This window comes from Balearica regulorum, chromosome 32, assembly GCF_011004875.1.
Source record: "Balearica regulorum gibbericeps isolate bBalReg1 chromosome 32, bBalReg1.pri, whole genome shotgun sequence".
NCBI classification, from domain to species: Eukaryota; Metazoa; Chordata; class Aves; order Gruiformes; family Gruidae; genus Balearica; species Balearica regulorum.
The window spans coordinates 579,342-604,518 of record NC_046215.1 but is presented as its reverse complement, the minus strand read 5'-3'; the positions used below and the strand labels follow the sequence as shown (position 1 = coordinate 604,518).

The following is a 25,177-nucleotide window of genomic DNA, read 5'->3' as shown; positions in this document are numbered from 1 at the left end:
GGTATGGGGCGGGCCAGGGGCCATTTCCCAGAGCTGGGGAGGGGGACGACGGCGAGCCCCATCTACCCCAGGGCTGTTGGGGTGCCCAGACCCATCTGCGGTGGAATCTGGGAGGGGCAGAAGGGGATGGGGGGGAGCAGAAGGAGAGTCAAGAACCCCCCCAAGGATGGTGCAGTGGGTGGGGTCCTGTTCGTGCCCCAGTCATCCTGCGCCTGTTACCTGCGTGGCGATGGCAGAATTAACGGGAGTGGCTCATTACTGAGGGCGAGTATTGGTACCGGCTGTGAGCAGCCGGGCTGCCTGGCTCCACTTTGTCCTCGGTTCCCACAGCTCCGGCCCCTTCTTCTGTGTCCCCTGCCCCTTCCTGTGCCATGCCGGCCTGGCCACCCCAGGCCCTGCTCCCAGCACCATGCCATGCCATGCCATGCCATCCCATCTGAGGTGGTTCAGCCCCAGCCCCAGCTGAGCACCACGCGCCGCTCGCTCACCCCTTCCCCGACGGGATGGGGAGGAGAATGGAAAAACAGAGGCAAAGGCTCGTGGTTTGGGATAAGGAGAGGTTACTGGGATGGTGAGGAAGAGGGAAACAATCAAGAACAACACTGATAACAGATATTCACTGTAGGTGATAACAGAAAACAATCTACTGATCCTACGACCGACTAGACCCTCAGTCCGTCCTAGAGCCACGCCGAACCTGCCCCTCCCCGACTAGCCCCCTTTCATGGGGAGCATGACGTCACATGGGATGCAATAACCCCCTGGTCAGCTTGGCTCACCTGTCCTGGCTCCTTGTGAAAATTAACTCTATCCTTGCCAGACCCGGGACTTTATCCACCCCTTCTTCTATACTGTCTACGCCATGCCTAGATTATTGACAGAGATCATTCCCTTACTCTACGGGCCACCGCTCAATGTCCGTCGAGTTCATTTAGTCCATGGCGTTGGGTTCCATCTGTCATTGCAGCCACCCCTGTAGCCCCCCCACTACCAAAACCTTGCCACGCAAACCCAGCACATCCCACCCCTCGCCTCTGTCCATCACATATTTAGGAATTAACATTAAAATACACGCTCACTACAGAAACTTCACACACACTAAATCACATCAACAAGAAAAAAGACAAAAGAATTGCTCTCACCAAAATCAAAATAATATCATCACAACTCCAAACAAGAGCGGACAATTTCCACACACCATCCGCCCCTCCTCCCTTCACCACTATTTCACTCTCTAGCTACGTTCAGTCCATGTTTTGCACGTTACCTCTTCCAATTACTCTCCTTGTCTCGATTTTGTCGTGCCCCACGTTGGGCGCCAAAAAAAGACTGTGGTGGGTTGACCCTGTCTGGAGGCCAGGTGTCCCCCAGAGCTGCTCCATCACTCCCCCTCCTGTACTAGACAGGGGAGGAAAGGTATGATGAAACGCTGGTGGGTCGAGACAAGGACAGGGAGAGATCACTCACTAATTATCGTCACAGGCAAACCAGACTGAACTTAGAAAGGAAATTCATCCAATTTATTATACAAGCAAAAGAGAGTAGAGGAATGAGAAATAAAATGAAATCTTCAAACAGCTCCCCCCACCCTCTTCCCAGGCTCAACTTCACTCCTGGCTTCAACCTACGTCTGCTCCAGCGGCACAGGGGGACGGGGAAATGGGGGTTACGGTCAGTTCATCACACGGTGTTTCTGCCGCTTCTTTGTCCTCAGGGGGAGGACTCCTCTCATCGTTCCCCTGCTCCAGCATGGAGTCCCTCTCACGGGAGACAGTCCTTCACCAACTTCTCCAAAGTGAGTCCCTCCCATGGGCTACAGTCCTTCACCAACTACTCCGGTGTGGGTCCCTCGCATGGGGTGCAGACCTTCAGGAGCAGACTGCAGCGTGGGTCCCCCATGGGGTCACAAGTCCTGCCAGCAAACCTGCTCTGGCGTGGGCTCCTCTCTCCATGGGACCACAGGTCCTGCCAGGAGCTTGCTCCAGCGTGGGTGTCCCACGGGGTCACAGCCTCCTTCAGGTGCCTCCACCTGCTCCAACGTGGGGTCCTCCAGGGGCTGCAGGTGGAATCTCTACACCCCCTCATCCTCCCTCCATGGGCTGCAGGGGGACAGCCTGCTTCACCATGGTCTTCACCACGGGCTGCAGGGGGATCTCTGCTCCGGCGCCTGGAGCACCTCCTGCCCCTCCTTCTGCACTGACCTTGGTGTCTGCAGCGTTTCTTACACCTTCTCACTCCTCTCTCTGGCTGCAATAGCTCTCTCTAACTTGTTGTTTACCTTCTTAAATATGTCATCACAGAGGTGCTGATTGGCTCAGACTTGGCCAGCGGCGGATCCGTCTTGGAGCCGACTGGCCTTGGCTCTCTCAGACACAGGGGGAGCTTCTAGTAGCTTCTTGCATAAGGAACCTCTGTAGCCCCCCACTCCCACTACTAAAACCTTGCCATGCAAAGCCAACACCATCCCATCGATCCCACTACATCTCACTCCATTCCATCCATCGGATCCAGTCCCATCCCTTCCCATCCCACCCCATCCTACCACATCCTACAGTCCCCACTGCAGCACCAAACCCCAGAGCAGCAGCAGCCACAGCCATCAATATTGCTAAATATCCCCCTAAAAGAGCCCCAGCTGGGGAAAGTCTTTCTCCACTCAGAAGGTTCCTCTGCTGCTGCACCTAAAGCCACTCGGTTACCAAGGTGCTTTCACACACTCAGCCCCATCCCCAAAAGCAGCAACGAGCCGCAGCCGCCTGTCCCGAGTGCCCAGTGAGGAAGGGGATTAGGGAAAGACAACTCAGTCTTGGTCCCAACAGGACTGTGTGGTGGAGAAGGATGGTGAGAGAGCAGGGGCACCCTGGGGACATGGGGTGCTGGCAAAGTTTTGGGGTGCCCAGAAGGAAGAGAAGGGGGTGCCTGAGTTGTGAGTGCCCCCCGCCTCCGCCCCCCACTCCCCGTGCTCATCCTGCAGGGAGCTGCCCCCAGGCTCCTGCTCCAAGCACTGCTCCAACTGCGCTGGCTGCAAATGGCCTTCCCGGGCAGGCAGGAATCAGGACAAAAAGCCCCCAGGAACCAGCACGGCCAGACTCCATGGTCACCCCCAAAGCTTTCTTGAAGGCCACGGTGCTGTGCCTGGGCAGGGTGGGCTTGGGCAGGGCAGAGAGGGACATGTGCTGCTGCGGGATGGAGGAGAGGAGAGCGGGCAGTGTCTGCAGCAGGGCAGGGGCTGTGCGGGGCTGTGGTGGGGATGGAAGGGGGGCAGAGGGTCTAGGAGGTGCTGTCCCTCAAGCACAGTTCAATATTCCATGTGTCCACCCAAAACCAGGGTCGGATGATCTCTCCCTTGAAGGAGGCTGGTGGGAAAGTGAAGATCTCAACCCCACTCTCAGCATCGATGAAAGTCACCAGCCCCTGCGTGCAGTCCAGACAGACCCAGAATCTCCTGGGGACCCGGCCCAGGGAGGTGCGTTTAAAGGTGAGAGACTGAAACTGTCCTTCACACTGCCCCACCCCCCAGATGCCTCTGTAAGGGCTCAGGTAGAAATACCCCTTCCTGTCCACAGAGTCCCTGGCCACCCCCACAGCCCACCAGGCATCACCTCCCAGCTCCCCCTTCACCTCCACCTCCCAGCAGTGCCTCCCCTCCCTGAACCCCTCCTGGCCCAGCACACAGCAATAACTGTCAAATCTCTCCGGGGTGTCGGGCAGGTCCTGCCATGCTCTTCCCCTTCTCACACTTCTCCCATCCGCTGACAGGACAAGTTCAGGATGAGCCGAGTTTGGATCCAGGGTCACCACGTCTGCAGGGGACAGGAGGAGGCAGAGCCTCAGGGGCAGAGCTGCGTCCTGGGCAGGGTTTGAGCCCCCTGGGGCCAGGCTCTGCCCCGCGGGGCACCACACGGGGCATCTCCTTCCTCCGAGAGATGCCCATCACGGGGCCGGCCCCAGCACGGCCACGGCCCAGCTGGGTCCCCTGGGAACAGGCACCAGTGGGGCTGCAGCCCCAGCAGGGAGGAGCAGGGTGGGGAGGCAGTGGCTGGGTCTGGGCAGTGCACGGGCTGTCAGGGGGTGGGAGAGGGCTCCTCTTGGCCCCAGGGATGGCCCTCACAATGCCTTGGAAAGGCAAGAAAAGGGGCTGGAGAACAGGCTCGTGCCCTGGTCTGGGGGGTCTGAGTCCCCAAACACACCCAGGCACGGCCAGTCCCGTGCACTGCCCAGCCCAGCTGCCCCTTGCACACAAGGAGAGGGAGGAGAACCACCCAGAAGGGCACTAAAATACGGGATTACCTGGACCGTGGGGAAGCAGAAACTTTCTCCAGGCTACAAGGAGAGACAAGAGCTGGTCACATCCCACAGCCCGTCCCCAGGAAGTCTGGGCAGGGGTGAGGGTCCAGGCGTGGGCTGGTGTCCCCCAGCTGCCCACCCTGCCAGGCACATCGCCTTGGGCTTTCCCAGAGGCAGGGGATGCAGGGATGGAGAGGACGGGCAAGGAGGCAAAAGTCCAAGCACAGAGCACCCGGGAGAGCACCCCATGCTGTGACAGAGCTCATGGAGACTCACCCAGTGCTCTATCTCGTTCCTCTGGAAAGCAAAACCAAAAGTAAGAATTGATCAGAGGGAACAGCTGCTCATCCTATAGCTGCTCCCACAGGAGCAGACAAAGTTCAGGCTGAACCCCAACTCCTCTTTGTGAAAAACCCCATGACAGCCTTGGAATGGCTCTCTGCCGGCCTGGTCACGTCCCATGGCTGGTGCGGAGGGCTGTGGGCAGGGGAGAGGGGACAACCCATGGCTGGTCTCTCACATCTGCCCACCCTGCCAGGCACATCGCCTTGGGCTTTCCCAGAGCCAGGGGATGCAGAGATGGAGAGGATGGGCAAGGAGGGAAAGGGGCGAGCATAGAGCACCTGGGACAGGACCCCACGCCTTGACGGAGCTCACGAACACTCACCCAGTGCTGCATCTCGTTTCTCTGGAAAGGAAAACCACAAGCAATAAGTGTTCAGAGGGCACAGCTGCTCATCCCACGGCTGCTCCCACAGGAGCAGGCAGAGCTGTGGCAGACCCTGAATCCCTTGTTTGTAGGGAGCAGGAAAAGACCACCTTGCTCCTGGGAATGGTTCCCTGCCAGCCTATCCCCCCATCAGCCCACCCAGGCACTCTGGAGTTCAGCCATAACTTCAGGAGCCATCCAAACCCACGTCCCTCCCAGGGGGGCTCCTTTGCCAGGAGAATATTGGTGGGGGAAGGGGCCAGAAGGACTCACCCAGCTCTCGGGACAGCAGCCCTGAAAAGCAAAGGCAGAGGAAGAGGGGGTCAGGACAGCAGCTTGCTGCATCCCTGGGAACATCTCAGGAGGATCTCTTGGAACTTCCCAGTAGCCAGAGACAGTCTGGCCGTGCTCCCTGTCCTCCTGCCCACACCCCGCCATGTGTCCTTGTCCCCTTCCTTCCTTTGCCCAAAGAGCTTTTTGGTGAAGGCAAAACATTCTTCTGACACCACTTACCTTTCCTTCTCCACAGATAAGCACCGAGGCCAAGGAGCACAACGGAAAGCACGAGGAGCACAGCCACACCAACCATCCAGGGACGGGCATTGTGGAAAAAGGGAGCTGAGAAACAAAACCATCAGCAGGAAAAGGGATGGTTTTACAGTCCCGTCTTTGAGGAGAAGAACAAAAAGACAAACGCCCCAAAGCTCTAGCTCACAAGCCCCTTGTCCTGGGAGCCCTGGCCTCAAGGGGACATAGTCCTCTCTCTCCCCTGCACATACCAATGCTCACCTGAAGCGCACGAGGCTCCGGTTCTCTCATGTGCTAAAACTGCTGTGAAGGTGCCCAGCCCTCCCGTGCCCCCACACCCCACACCTTGCCCCGGGAACCCCAGATCAAAGCTGCTCAAAGCACCTGAGATGTGCAGGGACGTCTCCTGCTCCTGGTTGAGGCGGCTGTTCCTGACCACGCAAGACCAGTTCCCATCTCTGTTCCCATCAGTCACAATGATGATGCCTTCGATGTCAAAGAGGCCCCTCTGATCAGAGGAATGTCTCTGGGAGACTGAGGGGAGATGCTTTCCATCGGGATCTTTCCACAGCACCTCTGGTAGTGGGTACCAGCCGGCCGATCGACACACCACCCGGATGCCTCCGTCCTCGTAAGCCTCCAGGGAGAGCTGAGGGACAGAGCCTGTGGCTGGGGAAGAGCCCGTGGTTGGGGTCAGTCAGGGATGGACTCAACTCAAAGATGAATCCGATAACAGACACATCACAGGTCCCACCAGGGCTGGGCGACCGGCCACCAAAACCACCCCAACTTGTGCAGGAACTGCAGAGTATCGATGCCAAATGACCCCAGATCTCCCACAAAACAGCCTGGCAGAGCAAGACCCGAGCCTCAGCACCTCACGGCAGCATCAGCACCCACCCGTCTTTGTTCAAGAAGCCCCAATGCTCCCAGACAATGTGCCAGGTCTCCTACAGCACAAAGGGCAAAGCCAAAGCAAAGATCCAGCTGCTCAGAGCCAGGAAGAGATCTCTTCCCAACTCCACACCTAACAGCGTCAGGTCCCAGCCTTGGCTTGGCTGGCAACCCCGGCTCTCAGCCCAAGGAGCTGCTCAGCACCTTGTCCCCAGGACCTTCACAACATCACCAGGACACCCTTCACAGACACCGCGCACACCCAGGAAAGCCACCGCAGCCATGCGGCTCTGCCCCAAAACCACCTCCAGCACCACCTGCGTGCTCCCTCCTGGGCAGGCACTGCAGGCAACAGCCCCCTCGCACCCCACCTCTTTCAACGGCTCCTGTCCTGCGGCACCTCATCCACACACCTGAGGATGGGACAGAGCTCTGGGAGGGACACACAAACCCAGGGACACCCGCACCAGCCCCTGCAAACACCGCACCCACCACAAACCTGCCACCTCCAGCTTCACCGTAGCTTCTCCAGAAGAGGCACCATCTGTCACAGTGCAGACGTACTGACCATCGTCAGAGGGTCTCAACGCAGAGATTCGCAAGTCCAGGCGTCCACTGGAGAGACCATCTCTGACCAACTCTGTCCTCCCAACATATTCCTCCACCTGATCACTGTACAAGTCCTCTCCATTTCGGTAGTGGTGCACCGTTTCAGAGACCTGGTGCCGGATCCACCTGATGTCCAAGCTCCGAGCCTCCATGCTGGGGGACAAGTGACATGGCAGCACGACGTCCTGCCCCACGGCAACATGCAGAGGGTGGCCTGGTCCCACCACATTGAAGTCAGCTTGGTGATGGAGAAGGACACAGAGACACAGAGATTGTGCCTACGTGAATTTAGGGATGTTGCATGGCAAGGGGCGAGCTTGGCATGACCTTGGTGCACGCTCCATCCCACGGGCGTTGCTTTGCCCTCCCCATGGTCCAAAGAGAGTGGAGAAAGTGGAGAGGGAGTGGGAGGACTGGAAGGAGAAGAAGGTTTCGTGGGAGCAGGAACGTGCTCCAGAAAATGACCTCCACCCCATCCAGCCCTGGTGCAAGCCAGAAACGTTTGAGGGGAGCGCTGCAGGACGGGACCGAAGGTGCCCCCAGGGCAAGGGACGTATTGCAGAAAGAGCCCAAGGCAAAGCCAAACCCACGCGGGGCCCAGCTCTGGGCTGGGCTCCCCCCACCCCACGGCAGCTCCCCTGCCCCACAGCTGCCCCCCAGAGTGGGCAAAACCCCCCTCCAGCCCTGCAGGATCCCTACCTGATCCCAGCCGCAGGACGTGGAGAGTCACCAAAGAACTCAGGAGGCCCCCGGGGCTCGCGGGGAGCCACATCTGGGTCCGGAGCTGGAGAAGAGGAAGGGGAAGGGAGGCAGAGGGAGGGCGATGGGGGGTTACAGTCAGCAGAGAGGGGCTGGGGAAGAAGGGCTGCACGTGCCCCCAAAGAGGCTCTGGAAATCCCACCAACCCTCCTGCACCAGCACCCCCATGGCAGCAGAACAAACCGTTGCTCCAGGGCAGGACAGGACCGCACATGGCTCCCCGGTGCAGCCCCCTGCTCTGCCCCACTCCTCCTCACAGCGTTTATTCTAAATCCCTGACAAGACTCTAAAGGAAAGGAAATATTCTAAATCCCCTGCAGAAAGAAAAGTCGCTTACCCGAGGGGTTACGATCTGGAGAAGGCACCAGGCTGCTCAGTTCCCGTTTCCGAATTCCTGCTTATGGGGTGACGTACCAAGTTTGTGTGGCAAGGTTTTGGTAGCAGGGGGCTACATGGGTGGCTTCTGCGTGAAGCTCCTAGAAGCTTCCCCCATGTCTGAGAGAGCCAATGCCAGTCGGCTCTGAGATAGACCCACTGCTGGCCAAGGCCAAGCCCATCAGCGATGGTGGTAGCACCTCTGGGACAACAGAGATAAGAAGAAGAGGAAAAAAAAAAAAAAAAAAGAGCAACAGCTTTTGCAACGAGATTAAGATGTGAGACACTTTGCAGACACCCCGGTCAGTGCAGAAGGAGGGGCAGGAGGTGCTGCAGGCGCCGGAGCAGAGATCCCTCTGCAGCCCGTGGTGAAGACCATGGTGAAGCAGGCTGTCCCCCTGCAGCCCCTGGAGGAAGGATGAGGGGGTGTAGAGATTCCACCTGCAGCCCCTGGAGGACCCCACGCCGGAGCAGGTGGAGGCACCTGAAGGAGGCTGTGACCCCGTGGGAAGCCCACATTGGAGCAAGCTCCTGGCAGGACCTGTGGTCCCATGGAGAGAGGAGCCCACGCCAGAGCAGGTTTGCTGACAGGACTTGTGACCCCGTGGGGGACCCACGCTGGAGCAGTTGGTGAAGAACTGTAGCACATGGGAAGGACTCACTTTGGAGAAGCTGGTGGAGGACTGTCTCCCGTGGAAGGGCTCCCACGCTGTATCAGAGGCAGAGTGTGAGGAGTCTTCCTCTGAGGAGGAAGGAGCAGTAGACAAGGCGTGATGAACTGACCACAGCCCCCATTCCCCGTCCCCCTGTGCTGCTGGGCTGGAGTAGGTAGAAATCGGGAGTGAAGTTGAGCCCGGAAAGATGGGAGGGGTGAGGGGAGGTGTTTTAAGATTTGGGTTTATTTCTCATTGGTCTTCTCTGTGTTGCTTGGAAATAAATTAGATGAATTATTTCCTCTAAGTTGAATCTGTTTTGCCCATGATGTTAATTGCTGAATCATCTGTTCCTGTCCTTATCTCGACCCACCAGCCTTTCGTTTTGCTTTTCTCCCCTGTCTAGTTAAGAAGGAGGGGGAGCGATGGAACAGCTCTGGGGGGCACCTACCTCCAGCCAGGGTCAACCCACCCCAGGTGACTTGAGGCTCCATCCCGCCCACAATGAGTTGAGGTTCCGCATCTGTGTCACCAAGTCATGAGTCACAAGATAAACCTCCAAGCACAAAACAGAAAGGGAAACCAGCAGCCTCCCCATTCCCACCTGGATGGGAGCTGCTGAAGGTGGCTTTTCCCAGAGCTGCACCTCTCCCGGCAGCCTGTGTGGGGGAACAGCACTAGGTCAGGTTTGGCACCCAGAAATACGTCTTTCCTTTCCCAAAAAGGGCTGATTGTCTTGTGCATGACCACTGTCACTGAAGCAATGAGCAAACCTCCAACCAGACCCCAGTGAATTGTCCACCTGAGCCAGTTCCTCTGGGTCCATCTCTTGGGGTTCTTTGGTGGTTCAGGACATTGGTCTGTTCCAGAGTAAAAGGCAGGAGCCCCTCAGTCCTCAGAAAGAACAAAGGAGAAAAAGAAAGGCAACAGAAGGCTGTTTGTTGGGGGTGATGGTGCAAAGCTCAGAGCTTTGTTGTGATGTTGGGCCATCCAGGAGGAGCCCAGCAGTGTCCCTGCAGCCTGACAAGAGCCAGGAGCTGGTGGGGAGTGGGGCAGAAGGGGACAAGATGGGGGTGGGGAGGCTTGAAATGTTGGGACATGCCAGCTGTGCCCTGTGCCTTTGCCCTGTCCCCTCGGGGACCTCAGATGCCAGGGGAGGACGTGTCCCCCGCTGTCCCCACCCTCCCATCCCCATGCAGGGGCAGCCCATCCCCAAGAGCAGGGGTGCAGGGGGGTGCGAGGGGCTGGACCCAGAGCAGGGTATGGGTATGGGGCGGGCCAGGGGCCATTTCCCAGAGCTGGGGAGGGGGACGACGGCGAGCCCCATCTACCCCAGGACTGTTGGGGTGCCCAGACCCATCTGCGGTGGAATCTGGGAGGGGCAGAAGGGGATGGGGGGGAGCAGAAGGAGAGTCAAGAACCCCCCCAAGGATGGTGCAGCGGGTGGGGTCCTGTTCGTGCCCCAGTCATCCTGCGCCTGTTACCTGCGTGGCGATGGCAGAATTAACGGGAGTGGCTCATTACTGAGGGCGAGTATTGGTACCGGCTGTGAGCAGCCGGGCTGCCTGGCTCCACTTTGTCCTCGGTTCCCACAGCTCCGGCCCCTTCTTCTGTGTCCCCTGCCCCTTCCTGTGCCATGCCGGCCTGGCCACCCCAGGCCCTGCTCCCAGCACCATGCCATGCCATGCCATGCCATGCCATCCCATCTGAGGTGGTTCAGCCCCAGCCCCAGCTGAGCACCACGCGCCGCTCGCTCACCCCTTCCCCGACGGGATGGGGAGGAGAATGGAAAAACAGAGGCAAAGGCTCGTGGTTTGGGATAAGGAGAGGTTACTGGGATGGTGAGGAAGAGGGAAACAATCAAGAACAACACTGATAACAGATATTCACTGTAGGTGATAACAGAAAACAATCTACTGATCCTACGACCGACTAGACCCTCAGTCCGTCCTAGAGCCACGCCGAACCTGCCCCTCCCCGACTAGCCCCCTTTCATGGGGAGCATGACGTCACATGGGATGCAATAACCCCCTGGTCAGCTTGGCTCACCTGTCCTGGCTCCTTGTGAAAATTAACTCTATCCTTGCCAGACCCGGGACTTTATCCACCCCTTCTTCTATACTGTCTACGCCATGCCTAGATTATTGACAGAGATCATTCCCTTACTCTACGGGCCACCGCTCAATGTCCGTCGAGTTCATTTAGTCCATGGCTTTGGGTTCCATCTGTCATTGCAGCCACCCCTGTAGCCCCCCCACTACCAAAACCTTGCCACGCAAACCCAGCACATCCCACCCCTCGCCTCTGTCCATCACATATTTAGGAATTAACATTAAAATACACGCTCACTACAGAAACTTCACACACACTAAATCACATCAACAAGAAAAAAGACAAAAGAATTGCTCTCACCAAAATCAAAATAATATCATCACAACTCCAAACAAGAGCGGACAATTTCCACACACCATCCGCCCCTCCTCCCTTCACCACTATTTCACTCTCTAGCTACGTTCAGTCCATGTTTTGCACGTTACCTCTTCCAATTACTCTCCTTGTCTCGATTTTGTCGTGCCCCACGTTGGGCGCCAAAAAAAGACTGTGGTGGGTTGACCCTGTCTGGAGGCCAGGTGTCCCCCAGAGCTGCTCCATCACTCCCCCTCCTGTACTAGACAGGGGAGGAAAGGTATGATGAAACGCTGGTGGGTCGAGACAAGGACAGGGAGAGATCACTCACTAATTATCGTCACAGGCAAACCAGACTGAACTTAGAAAGGAAATTCATCCAATTTATTAACAAGCAAAAGAGCGTAGAGGAATGAGAAATAAAATGAAATCTTCAAACAGCTCCCCCCACCCTCTTCCCGGGCTCAACTTCACTCCTGGCTTCAACCTACGTCTGCTCCAGCGGCACAGGGGGACGGGGAAATGGGGGTTACGGTCAGTTCATCACACGGTGTTTCTGCCGCTTCTTTGTCCTCAGGGGGAGGACTCCTCTCATCGTTCCCCTGCTCCAGCATGGAGTCCCTCTCACGGGAGACAGTCCTTCACCAACTTCTCCAAAGTGAGTCCCTCCCATGGGCTACAGTCCTTCACCAACTACTCCGGTGTGGGTCCCTCGCATGGGGTGCAGACCTTCAGGAGCAGACTGCAGCGTGGGTCCCCCATGGGGTCACAAGTCCTGCCAGCAAACCTGCTCTGGCGTGGGCTCCTCTCTCCATGGGACCACAGGTCCTGCCAGGAGCTTGCTCCAGCGTGGGCTTCCCACGGGGTCACAGCCTCCTTCAGGTGCCTCCACCTGCTCCGGTGTGGGGTCCTCCAGGGGCTGCAGGTGGAATCGCTACACCCCCTCATCCTCCCTCCATGGGCTGCAGGGGGACAGCCTGCTTCACCATGGTCTTCACCACGGGCTGCAGGGGGATCTCTGGATGCCTGGAGCACCTCCTGCCCCTCCTTCTGCACTGACCTTGGTGTCTGCAGCGTTTCTTACATCTTCTCACTCCTCTCTCTAGCTGCAATAGCTCTCTCTAACTTGTTGTTTACCTTCTTAAATATGTCATCACAGAGGGGCTGATTGGCTCAGACTTGGCCAGTGGCGGATCCGTCTTGGAGCCGACTGGCCTTGGCTCTCTCAGACACAGGGGGAGCTTCTAGTAGCTTCTTGCATAAGGAACCTCTGTAGCCCCCCACTCCCACTACTAAAACCTTGCCATGCAAAGCCAATACACCATCCCATCGATCCCACTACATCTCACTCCATTCCATCCATTGGATCCAGTCCCATCCCTTCCCATGCCATCCCATCCCACCACATCCTACAGTCCCCACTGCAGCACCAAACCCCAGAGCAGCAGCAGCCACAGCCATCAATCTTGCTAAATATCCCCCTAAAAGAGCCCCAGCTGGGGAAAGTCTTTCTCCACTCAGAAGGTTCCTCTGCTGCTGCACCTAAAGCCACTCGGTTACCAAGGTGCTTTCACACACTCAGCCCCATCCCCAAAAGCAGCAACGAGCCGCAGCCGCCTGTCCCGAGTGCCCAGTGAGGAAGGGGATCAGGGAAAGACAACTCAGTCTTGGTCCCAGCAGGATTGTGTGGTGGAGAAGGATGCTGAGAGAGCAGGGGCACCCTGGGGACAGGGGGTGCTGGCAAAGTTTTGGGGTGCCCAGAAGGAAGAGAAGGGGGTGCCTGAGTTGTGAGTGCCCCCCGCCTCCGACCCCCACTCCCCGTGCTCATCCTGCAGGGAGCTGCCCCCAGGCTCCTGCTCCAAGCACTGCTCCAACTGCGCTGGCTGCAAATGGCCTTCCCGGGCAGGCAGGAATCAGGACAAAAAGCCCCCAGGAACCAGCACGGCCAGACTCCATGGTCACCCCCAAAGCTTTCTTGAAGGCCACGGTGCTGTGCCTGGGCAGGGTGGGCTTGGGCAGGGCCGAGAGGGACATGTGCTGCTGCGGGATGGAGGAGAGGAGAGCGGGCAGTGTCTGCAGCAGGACAGGGGCTGTGCGGGGCTGCGGTGGGGATGGAAGGGGGGCAGAGGGTCTAGGAGATGCTGTCCCTCAGGCACAGCTGGGTTTCCTCTGTCCCCACCCAAAACCAGGGTCGGATGATCTCTCCCTTGAAGGAGGCTGGTGGGAAAGTGAAGATCTCGACCCCACTGTCGGCATCGATGAAAGTCACCAGCCCCTGCGTGCAGTCCAGACAGACCCAGAGTCTCCTGGGGACCCGGCCCAGGGTGGTGCGAGGAGAGGTGAGAGGCTCAAACTGCCCTTTGCAGTGCTGCACCCCCCAGATCCCTCCTTCGGGGTTCAGGTCTGTATCCCCGTTCCTGTCCACAGAGTCCCTGGCCACCCCCACAGCCCACCAGGAATCACCTCCCACCTCCCCCTTCACCTCCACCTCCCAGCAGTGCCTCCCCTCCCTGAACCCCTCCTGGCCCAGCACACAGCAATAACTGTCAAATCTCTCCGGGGTGTCGGGCAGGTCCTGCCGTGCTCTTCCCCATCTCACACTTCTCCCATCCGCTGACAGGACAAGTTGGGAATGAGCCGAGTTTGGATCCAGGGTCACCACGTCTGCAGGGGACAGGAGGAGGCAGAGCCTCAGGGGCAGAGCTGCGTCCTGGGCAGGGTTTGAGCCCCCTGGGGCCAGGCTCTGCCCCGCGGGGCACCACACGGGGCATCTCCTTCCTCCGAGAGATGCCCATCACGGGGCTGGCCCCAGCACGGCCACGGCCCAGCTGGGTCCCCTGGGAACAGGCACCGGTGGGGCTGCAGCCCCAGCAGGGAGGAGCAGGGTGGGGAGGCAGTGGCTGGGTCTGGGCAGTGCACGGGCTGTCAGGGGGTGGGAGAGGGCTCCTCTTGGCCCCAGCGATGGCCCTCACAATGCCTTGGAAAGGCAAGAAAAGGGGATGGAGAACAGGCTCGTGCCCTGGTCTGGGGTGTCTGAGTCCCCAAACACACCCAGGCAAGGCCAGTCCCGTGCACTGCCCAGCCCAGATGCCCCTTGCACACAAGGAGAGGGAGGAGAACCACCCAGAAGGGCACTAAAATACGGGATTACCTGTATGATGAGGAAGCAGAAACTTTCTCCAGGCTACAAGGAGAGACAAGAGCTGGTCAAATCCCACAGCTGGTCCCCAGGAAGTCTGGGCAGGGGTGAGGGTCCAGGCATGGGCTGGTGTCCCCGAGCTGCCCACCCTGCCAGGCACATCGCCTTGGGCTTTCCCAGAGGCAGGGGATGCAGGGCTGGAGAGGACGGGCAAGGACAGAAAGGGCCAAGCATACAGCGCCCGGGACAGCACCCCACACCGTGACGGAGCTCACAGACACTCACCCATCAGTCCTGCAACTCTCTTCTCTGGAAAGCAAAAGCATTAACTGATCAGAGGGGACAGCTGCTCATCCCATGGCTGCTCCCACTGGAGCAGAAAGAGCTCGGGCAGACCCCCAGCTCCTTCTTTCGGGGACTGGGAAAAGACCACAGTGCTCTTGGGAGTGACTCCCTGCCAGCCCATCACCCCCCCCAACTGAATGCTGGGAAAACATCAGGAAATTGCTGCTCCAGACTAAGGGTCAGCAAGGCACAGCTTTGAGAAAGGTTTTCACAAGTGGGCAGAGTCAGGAGACTGACGCAGCTCTCTGCACCACACCACCAAAGAGCCAAGGGACGTGAAGGGTGATGAGTGGAGGACATCCCTTTCCATCAGCACCAGCGTGGGAGAGGGCAGACCTGCAGCTCGGTCTCTGCTTCCCACATTGATCCCTGTTTCTTTCCATGGGGCAGGACTTGTTGCGTGCCCAGTGCAGCCCCCGACCCCAGAGCTCTCCTGCCCCAGGTTGGACTCCGTCAGCCCAGATGAATGGCCGGAGAATGGCGAAGAGCCATTGAAACCCAAGTCCCTCCCAGGGGGGCTCCTTTGCCAGGAGAATATTGGTGGGGGAAGGGGCCAGAAGGACTCACCCAGCTCTCGGGACTGCAGCACTGAAAAGCAAAGGCAGAGGAAGAGGGGGTCAGGACAGCAGCTTGCTGCATCCCTGGGAACATCTCAAGAGGGTCTCTTGCACCTTCCCACCAGGCAGAGACACTCTGGCCGTGCTCCCTGTCCTCCTGCCCACACCCTGCCATGTGTCCTTGTCCCCTTCCTTCCTTTGCCCAAAGAGCTTTTTGGTGAAGGCAAAACATTCTTCTGACACCACTTACATTTCCTTCTCCACAGATAAGCACCGAGGCCAAGGAGCACAACGGAAAGCACGAGGAGCACAGCCACACCAACCATCCAGGGACGGGCATTGTGGAAAAAGGGAGCTGAGAAACAAGAACATCAGCAGGCAAAGGGATGGTTTTACAGTCCCGTCTTTGAGCAGAAGAACAAAAAGACAAACACCCCAAAGCTCTAGCTCACAAGCCGCTTGTCTTGGGAGCCCTGGCCTCAAGGGGACATAGTCCTCTCTCTGCCCTGCACATACCAATGCTCACCTGAAGCGCACGAGGCTCCGGTTCTCTGGTGCGCTAAAAGTGCTGTGAAGGTGCCCAGCCCTCCCGTGCCCCCACACCCCACACCTTGCCCCGGGAACCCCAGATCAAAGCTGCTCAAAGCAACGCAGCAAACCCCAGCCCTGCTGCCGGCGCCGCAGGCTCTGGCTGCCATCGTTGCACCTGCGATGTGCAGGGACGTCTCCTGCTCCTGGTTGAGGCGGCTGTTCCTGACCACGCAGGACCAGTTCCCACGTCGGTTCCCACTGGTCACAACGATGGCATGTTTGACGTCAAAGAGGCCGCTCTCATCTGAGGAATGTTTCTGGGAGACTGAGGGGAGATGCTGCCCGTCGGGAGCTTTCCACAGCACCTCTGGTAGTGGGTACCAGCCGGCCGATCGACACACCACCCGGATGCCTCCGTCCTCGTAAGCCTCCAGGGAGAGCTGAGGGCCAGAGCCTGTGGCTGAGGAAGAGCCCGTGGTTGGGTCAGTGTGGGATGGACTCAACTCAAAGATGAATCCGATAACAGACACATCACAGGTCCCACCAGGGCTACAGGGCCAGCCACCAAAACCACCCCAACTTGTGCAGGAATCACAGAGCATTGATGGCAAACGACCCCAGATCTCCCACACAACAGCCCAGCAGAGCAAGACCCAGCTGCTGAGCTTCAGCGCCTCAAGGCAGCATCTGCACAGACCTGTTTTTGCTGAAGAAGCCCCAACGCTTCCAGACAATGTGCCAGGTCTCCTAGGGCACAAAGGGCAAAGCCAAAGCAAAGATCCAGCTGCTCAGAGCCAGGAAGAGATCTCTTCCCAACTCCAGACCTAACAGCGTCAGGTCCCAGCCTTGGCTTGGCTGGCAGCCCCGGCTCTCAGCCCAAGGAGCTCCTCAGCACCCTTCACACTACACTGCGCACACCCAGCAAAGCCACCGCATCCCTGCGGCTCTGCCCCAAAACCACCTCCAGCACCACCTGCGTGCTCCCTCCTGGGCAGGCACTGCAGGCAACAGCCCCCTCGCACCCCACCTCTTTCAACGCCTCCTCTCCTGCGGCACCTCATCCACACACCTGAGGATGGGACAGAGCTCTGGGAGGGACACACAAACCCAGGGACACCCGCACCAGCCCCTGCAAACACCGCACCCACCACAAACCTGCCACCTCCACATCCACCGTAGCTTCTCCGTAAGAGGCACCATTTCTCACAGTGCAGACGTACTGACCATCATCAGAGGGTCTCAATGCAGAGATTCGCAAGTCCAGGTGTCCACGGGAGAGACCATCTCTGACCAACTCTGTCCTCCCAACATATTCCACCATCTGCTCCCCAGACAGGTCCTCTCCGTTTCGGTAGTGGTGCACCGTTTTGGAGAAACGGGGCCGGATCCACCTGATGTCCAAGCTCCGAGCCTCCACGCTGGGGGACAAGTGACATGGCAGCACAACGTCCTGCCCCACGGTCACCTGGAGAGGGCGGTCTGGTCCTACCACACTGAAGTCAGCTTGGTGATAGAGAAGGACACAGAGACACAGAGATTGCACCTACGTTAATTTAGGGGCGTTGCATGGCAAGGGACGAGCTTGGCGTGACCTTGGTGAACGCTCCATCCCACGGGCGTTGCTTTGCCCCTACCATGGTCCAAAGAGAGTGGAGAAAGTGGAGAGGGAGTGGGAGGACTGGAAGGAGAAGGAGGTTTCGTGGGAGCGGGAACAAGCTGCAGAAGTAGGTACGAGGCTCTGGCTCTGGCAGGCTATTCAAGCGAGGATATGGATGACAGTCAAGCTACTCCAGAGGTAGCACCCAGGCCCAATAGGCCCATGCCTCGGGTCGTGACCACCCCAACAAAGAAGAAAAGGAGAGTTATAGTCATAGGGGACTCCCACCTGAAAGGTACAGAGGGCCCGATATGCAGGGCAGACCCTCCTTTCAGAGAAGTCTGCTGCTTCCCCGGGGCCTGTGTCAAGGACATCGCTAGGAAACTCCCCAGCCTGGTACAGCCCTCTGACTATTACCCACTGCTGCTCCTCCATGTGGGTGGGGATGAAGCAGAGACACGCACCACAGAAGCGATCAAAAGGGACTTCAGGCTCTTAGGGCAGTCGCTGAAGGATTCGGGAGGGCAGGTAATATTCTCCTCCCTCCTTCCAGTTGAGGGCAGCAATCTTGGGTGGAACAGGTGGACACAGTCCATAAATGCATGGCTCCGTGGCTGGTGTCAACGCCACAACTTTGGGTTCTTTGACAATGGGGCGGCCTACACGGCACCGGGCCTGATGAACCCTGATGGCATTCATCTCTCTCAAAGGGGGATAAGGATCTTTGCCCAGGAACTAGCGGGGCTCATCGACAGAGCTTTAAACTAGGCTCGAAGGGGAAAGGGGATAACATCGGGCTTGCCAGCGACATGTTGTGGGATGATGTGCCCAGGTTGGAGGGATGGGGTGCTGGTGAGGGCCCTCGGCCTACTGCTCAGAGACATGCTGGATGCACTACAGCACGCTCGAAGCCTAGAGGAGATGAGCCAGGGGCCCCGGATTCAACAGGAGCCAACGGGGTAACACTGGGAAGATACATCAAAAGAATTCCAGCCACCCCAGCCAGTAAGTCAGCCTCATCGGAGGCACAACTGAAATGCCTCTACACGAACGCACGGAGCATGGGGAACAAACAAGAGGAGTTGGAGACGCGTGTGTGCCTGCAAGGCTATGACCTTATTGGCATTACAGAGACGTGGTGGGACAGCTCCTATGACTGGAGTGTTGGGATGGAAGGGTACAGGCTCTTTAGGAAGGACAGGCAGGGCAGATGAGGAGGGGGCATCGCCCTCTATGTCAATGACCAGCTGGAGTGCATGGAGCTCCACCTGGGGATGGATGAGGAGCTGACGGAGAGCCTATGGGTCAGGATTACAGGGAGGGCTGGGGCAGGGGACATCATAGTGGGGGTCTGCTACAGGCCACCTGACCAGGGAGACCGAGCAGATGAAGCCCTCTATAGGCAGATAGGAGCAGCCTCGTGCTCACAAGCCCTGGTCCTTGTGGGGGACTTCAACCACCCTGACATCTGCTGGAGGGACAACACAGCTGAGCGTAAGCAATCCAGGAAGTTCCTGGAATGTGTCGATGATAACTTTCTCCTCCAAGTGATAGAGGAGCCCACGAGGAGAGGTGCCATGCTGGACCTTATTCTCACCAATAAGGAGGGCCTGGTAGGGGATGTGAAGCTCAAGGGTAGCCTTGGCTGCAGTGACCACGAAATGGTGGAATTCAGGATCCTCAAGGCAGCGAGGAGGGCGCGCAGCAAGCTCACTACCCTGGACTTCAGCAGAGCAGATTTTGGCCTCTTCAGGGATCTGCTTGGTAGAATACCATGGGACAAAGCCCTGGAAGGAAGAGGGGCCCAAGACAGCTGGCTAGTATTCAAGCATCACCTCCTCCAAGTTCAGGAGCAATGCATCCCAACAAAGAGGAAGTCAAGCAAATCCACCAAGAGGCCTCTGTGGATGAACAAGGAGCTCCTGGGCAAAGTCAAACAAAAAAATGAAGCCTAGAGAGGGTGGAAGCAAGGGCAGGTAACCTGGGAAGAATACAGAGAAACTATCTGAGCAGCCAGGGAGCAGGTTAGGAAAGCCAAAGCCCTGATAGAAATTAGTCTGGCCAGGGATGTCAAGGGCAACAAGAAAAGCTTCTATAGGTATGTCAGTGATAAGAGGAGGACGAGGAAAAATGTGGGTCCCCTCCAGAATGAAATGGGTGACTTGGTTACCCAGGATATGGAGAAGGCTGAGGTACTCAACGACTTCTTTGCCTCAGTCTTCACTGGCAAATCCTTGAGCCACACTGCCCAGGTCACAGAAGGCAAAGGCAGGGACTGGGAGAATGCAGAACCGCCCACTATAGGAGAAGATCAGGTTCGAGAATATCTAAGGAACCTGAAGGTGCACAAGTCCATGGGACCTGATGAGTTGCATCCACGGGTCTTGAGGGAACTGGCAGATGAAGTGGCCAGGCCACTCACCATCCTGTTTGAAAAGTCCTGGCAGTCTGGCGAAGTTCCCGCCAACTGGAAAAGGGGGAACATAACCCCCATTTTTCAGAGGAACTACAGGCTGGTCAGTCTCATCTCCGTGCCTGGCAAGATTATGGAGCAGACCCTCTTGGAGACTATGCTCAGGCACATGGAAAACAAGGAGGTGATTGGTGACAGCCAACACAGCTTTACTAGGGGCAAATTGTGCCTGACAAACTTGGTGGCCTTCTATGATGGGGTTACAGCATCCGTGGATAAGGGAAGAGAAACTGACATCATCTACCTGGGCTTGTGCAAGGCATTTGACACTGCCCTGCATGACATCCTTGTCTCTAAATTGGAGAGACATGGATTCGATGGATGGACCACGTGGTGGATGAGGAATTGGCTGGATGGTCGCACTCAAAGAGTTGTGACCAATGGCTCAATGTCCAAGTGGAGAATGGTGACAAGTGGTGTTCCTCAGGGGTCAGTACTGGGACCGGCACTGTTCAACATCTTTGTCGGCGACATGGACAGTGGGATCGAGTGCACCCTCAGCAAGTTTGCCGATGACACCAAGCTGCGTGGTGTGGTCGACACGCTGGAGGGAAGGGATGCCATCCAGAGGGACCTGGACAGGCTGGAGAGGTGGGCCTGTGCGAACCGCATGAAGTTCAACAAGGCCAAGTGCAAGGTCCTGCACATGGGTCGGCGCAATCCCAAGCATGACTATAGGCTGGGTGAGGAATGGATTGAAAGCAGCCCCGAGGAGAAGGACTTGGGGGTATTGATTGATGAGAAGCTCAACATGAGCCAGCAGTGTGCGCTTGCAGCCCAGAAAGCCAACCGTGTCCTGGGCTGCATCAAAAGAGGCGTGAGTAGCAGGTTGAGGGAGGTGATCCTGCCCCTCTACTCCACTCTTGTGAGACCCCACCTGGAGTACTGCGTCCAGCTCTGGGGGCCCCAGTACAGGAGAGACATGGAGCTGTTGGAGACAGTCCAGAGGAGGGCCACGAAGCTGATTGGAGGGCTGGAGCACCTCTCCTATGGAGACAGGCTGAGAGAGTTGGGGTTGTTCAGCCTGGAGGAAAGGTGGCTCTGGGGAGATCTAATTGCGGCTTACCAGTACCTGAAGGGGCCTACAGGAAAGATGGTGAGGGACTGTTTATCAGGGAGTGTAGTGACAGGACAAGGGGTAATGGGTTTAAGCTGAAGAAGGGTCGATTTAGATTAGATGTTAGAAAGAAATTCTTTACTGTTAGAGTGGTGAGGCACTGGCACAGGTTACCCAGAGAGGTTGTGGAGGCCACATCCTTGGAACTGTTTAAGACCAGGTCGGATTAGGCTTTGGGTAATGTGGTCTAGCGGAGGGTGTCCCTGCCCGCAGCAGGGGGGTTGGAACTAGATGATCTTTGAGGTCCCTTCCAACACTAACCATTCTATGATTCTATAAAATGACCTCCACCCCAGCCAGCCCTGCTGCAAGCCAGAAACGTTTGAGGGGAGCGCTGCAGGACGGGACCGAAGGTGCCCCCAGGGCAAGGGACGTATTGCAGAAAGAGCCCAAGGCAAAGGCAAACCCATGCGGGGCCCAGCTCTGGGCTGGGCTCCCCCCACCCCACGGCAGCTCCCCTGCCCCACAGCTGCCCCCCGGAGAGGGCAAAACCCCCCTCCAGCCCTGCAGAATCCCTACCTGATCCCAGCCGCAGGACGTGGAGAGTCACCAAAGAACTCAGGAGGCCCCCGGGGCTCGCGGGGAGCCACATCTGGGTCCGGAGCTGGAGAAGAGGGAGGGGAAGGGAGGCAGAGGGAGGGCGATGGGGGGTTAGAGCTGGCAGAGAGGGGCTGGGGAAGAAGGGCTGCACCTGCCCCCAGAGAGGTTCCGGAAATTACACCAAACCACTTGCAACAGCATCCCAACGGCAGAACAAACCGTTGCTCCAGGGCAGGACAGGGCTGCACATGGCTCCTCCCCAGTGCAGCCCCCTGCTCTGCCCCACTCCCCCTCACCAGCATTTCTTCCAAATCCCTGACAAGACTCTAAAGGAAAGGAAATATTCTAAATCCTTTGTGGAAAGAAAAGTCGTTCACCAGATGGTCATGAGTTACAGGAGTCACCAGTTCAGAATTACTGCCTGTGGGGTGATTTCAAGCCCCATCCCCCACACCATGTGCTGAGGTTCCACATTTCAGTCAAAAAATAAACCTTGAAAGAGGAACCAAGCCCAAAACAGCAAAGGGAAACCAACAGCCTCCCCAGTCTGTGGTAGGCTGACCCTGCCTGGGGGCCAGGTGCCCACCAGAGCCGCACCATCACTCCCCTCGTTCACTGGACAGGGGAGAAAAGTATAACGAAAAGCCTGTGGGTCGAGATAAGGACAGGGAGAGATCACTCACTAATTATCGTCATGGGCAAACCAGACTGCACTTAGAGAGGGAATTAATATAATTTATTACTAAGCAAAACAGCGTAGAGGAATGAAAAATAAACTCAAATCTTAAAACACCTCCTCTCATCTTCCCGGGCTCAACTTCACTCCTGGCTTCAACCTATGTCTGCTCCAGCGGCACAGGGGGACGGGGAATGGGGGTTACGGTCAGTTCATCACATGTTGTTTGTGCCGCTTCTTCATCCTCAGGGGGAGGACTCCTCTCATCGTTCCCCTGCTCCAGCATGGAGTCCCTCTCACGGGAGACAGTCCTTCACCAACTTCTCCAACGTGGGTCTCTCCCATGGGCTACAGTCCTTCACGAACTGCTCCAGCGTGGGTCTCTTCCATGGGGTGCAGACCTTCAGGAGCAGACTGCAGCGTGGGTCCCCCATGGGGTCACAAGTCCTGCCAGCAAACCTGCTCCAGCATGGGCTCCTCTCTGCATGGGGCCACAGGTCCTGCCAGGAGCTTGCTTCAGCGCAGGTGCCTCCACCTGCTCCAGTGTGGGGTCCTCCACGGGCTGCAGGTGGAATCTCTACACCCCCTCATCCTCCCTCCATGGGCTGCAGGGGGACAGCCTGCTTCACCATGCTCTTCACCACGGGCTGCAGGGGGATCTCTGGATGCCTGCAGCACCTCCTGCCCCTCCTTCTGCACTGACCTTGGTGTCTGCAGCGTTTCTTACACCTTCTCACTCCTCTCTCTGGCTGCAATAGCTCTCTCTAACTTGTTGTTTACCTTCTTAAATATGTCATCACAGAGGTGCTGATTGGCTCAGACTTGGCCAGTGGCGGATCCGTCTTGGAGCCGACTGGCCTTGGCTCTCTCAGACACAGGGGGAGCTTCTAGTAGCTTCTTGCATAAGGAACCTCTGTAGCCCCCCACTCCCACTACTAAAACCTTGCCATGCAAAGCCAATACACCATCCCATCGATCCCACTACATCTCACTCCATCCCATCCCATCCCATCCCACAGTCCCAGGCTCCTCTGCAGCACCAAACCCCAGAGCAGCAGCAGCCACAGCCATCAATCTTGCTAAATATCCCCCTAAAAGAGCCCCAGCTGGGGAAAGTCTTTCTCCACTCAGAAGGTTCCTCTGCTGCTGCACCTAAAGCCACTCGGTTACCAAGGTGCTTTCCCACACTCAGCCCCATCCCCAAAAGCAGCAACGAGCCGCAGCCGCCTGTCCCGAGTGCCCTGTGAGGAAGGGGATTAGGGAAAGACAACTCAGTCTTGGTCCCAGCAGGACTGTGTGGTGGAGAAGGATGGTGAGAGAGCAGGGGCACCCTGGGGACATGGGGTGCTGGCAAAGTTTGGGGGTGCCCAGAAGGAAGAGAAGGGGGTGCCTGAGTTGTGAGTGCCCCCCGCGTCCGCCCCCCACTGCCCGTGCTCATCCTGCAGGGAGCTGCCCCCAGGCTCCTGCTCCAAGCACTGCTCCAACTGCGCTGGCTGCAAATGGCCTTCCCGGGCAGGCAGGAATCAGGACAAAAAGCCCCCAGGAACCAGCACGGCCAGACTCCATGGTCACCCCCAAAGCTTTATTGAAGGCCACGGTGCTGTGCCTGGGCAGGGTGGGCTTGGGCAGGGCCGAGAGGGACATGTGCTGCTGCGGGATGGAGGAGAGGAGAGCGGGGAGTGTCTGCAGCAGGGCAGGGGCTGTGCGGGGCTGTGGTGGGGATGGAAGGGTGGCAGAACGTCTAGGAGATACAGTTGCTGAGGCACAGCTGGGTTTCCTCTGTCTGTAAGCAAAACCAGGGTCGGATGATCTCTCCCTTGAAGGAGGCTGGTGGGAAAGTGAAGATCTCAACCCCACTGTCGGCATCGATGAAAGTCACCAGCCCCTGCGTGCAGTCCAGACAGACCCAGAGTCTCCTGGGGATGGGGATCCAACCCAGGGAGGTGCGAGGAGAGGTGAGAGACACAAAGTGCCCTAATTTGTGCCTCATCGCCCATATCCCCCCTTCAGGGCTCAGGGCCGGATCCCCCTTCCTGTCCACAGAGTCCCTGGCCACCCCCACAGCCCACCAGGAATCACCTCCCACCTCCCCCTTCACCTCCACCCCCCAGCAGTGCCTCCCCTCCCTGAACCCCTCCTGGCCCAGCACACAGCACCGAGTGTCAAATCTCTCCGGGGTGTCGGGCAGGTCCTGCCGTGCTCTTCCCCTTCTCACACTTCTCCCATCCGCTGACAGGAGAAGTTGGGAATGAGCCGAGTTTGGATCCAGGGTCACCACGTCTGCAGGGGACAGGAGGAGGCAGAGCCTCAGGGGCAGAGCTGCGTCCTGGGCAGGGTTTGAGCCCCCTGGGGCCAGGCTCTGCCCCGCGGGGCAGCACATGGGGCATCTCCTTCCTCCGAGAGATGCCCATCACGGGGCCGGCCCCAGCACGGCCACGGCCCAGCTGGGTCCCCTGGGAACAGGCACCGGTGGGGCTGCAGCCCCAGCAGGGAGGAGCAGGGTGGGGAGGCAGTGGCTGGGTCTGGGCAGTGCACGGGCTGTCAGGGGGGTGGGAGAGGGCTCCTCTTGGCCCCAGCGATGGCCCTCACAATGCCTTGGAAAGGCAAGAAAAGGGGGTGGAGAACAGGCTAGTGCCCTGGTCTGGGGGATCTGAGTCCCCAAACACACCCAGGCACGGCCAGTCCCGTGCACTGCCCAGCCCAGATGCCCCTTGCACACAAGGAGAGGGAGGAGAACCACCCAGAAGGGCACTAAAATACGGGATTACCTGTATGATGAGGAAGCAGAAACTTTCTCCAGGCTACAAGGAGAGACAAGAGCTGGTCAAATCCCACAGCTGGTCCCCAGGAAGTCTGGGCAGGGGTGAGGGTCCAGGCGTGGGCTGGTGTCCCCGAGCTGCCCACCCTGCCAGGCACATCGCCTTGGGCTTTCCCAGAGGCAGGGGATGCAGGGCTGGAGAGGACGGGCAAGGACAGAAAGGG

General features: G+C 58.0%; 5 protein-coding genes across 5 annotated transcripts in view; 1 reads left to right on the top strand and 4 right to left on the bottom strand.

Moving 5' to 3' along the window:
• Window positions 1–25,177, top strand: part of LOC142598948 (uncharacterized) — an 89,286-nt gene that overhangs the window by 25,048 nt on the left and 39,061 nt on the right. The gene's annotated exons all lie outside the window — the stretch shown is intronic.
• LOC142598921 (butyrophilin subfamily 1 member A1-like) lies at window positions 1,130–21,838 on the bottom strand. The gene is made up of 11 exons (XM_075738361.1): window positions 21,816–21,838; window positions 21,499–21,583; window positions 16,948–17,295; window positions 15,968–16,252; window positions 15,512–15,616; window positions 15,272–15,292; window positions 4,955–4,975; window positions 4,291–4,323; window positions 3,006–3,803; window positions 1,881–2,860; window positions 1,130–1,830 (listed from the first exon to the last, which is right to left on the bottom strand). The coding sequence occupies exons 1-9, from the start codon at window positions 21,819–21,821 to the stop codon at window positions 3,271–3,273; spliced, it is 1,437 nt and encodes a 478-aa protein (XP_075594476.1). The 5' UTR covers window positions 21,822–21,838; the 3' UTR covers window positions 1,130–1,830; window positions 1,881–2,860; window positions 3,006–3,270.
• On the bottom strand, window positions 5,116–9,888 carry LOC142598930 (butyrophilin subfamily 3 member A2-like). The gene is made up of 6 exons (XM_075738412.1): window positions 9,520–9,888; window positions 7,727–7,811; window positions 6,918–7,265; window positions 5,909–6,193; window positions 5,510–5,614; window positions 5,116–5,290 (listed from the first exon to the last, which is right to left on the bottom strand). Exons 1-6 carry the CDS (start codon window positions 9,556–9,558, stop codon window positions 5,184–5,186), a joined length of 969 nt encoding a protein of 322 aa, XP_075594527.1. The 5' UTR covers window positions 9,559–9,888; the 3' UTR covers window positions 5,116–5,183.
• LOC142598894 (butyrophilin subfamily 2 member A2-like) lies at window positions 13,065–14,014 on the bottom strand (the record flags this gene model as incomplete). Its single annotated transcript, XM_075738292.1, has 1 exon — window positions 13,065–14,014. A coding segment is annotated over one exon (663 nt), but the record flags the coding sequence as incomplete, so codon positions are not given.
• On the bottom strand, window positions 23,937–25,162 carry LOC142598893 (butyrophilin subfamily 2 member A2-like). Its single transcript, XM_075738291.1, has one exon. It carries the CDS (start codon window positions 24,573–24,575, stop codon window positions 23,937–23,939), a length of 639 nt encoding a protein of 212 aa, XP_075594406.1. The 5' UTR covers window positions 24,576–25,162.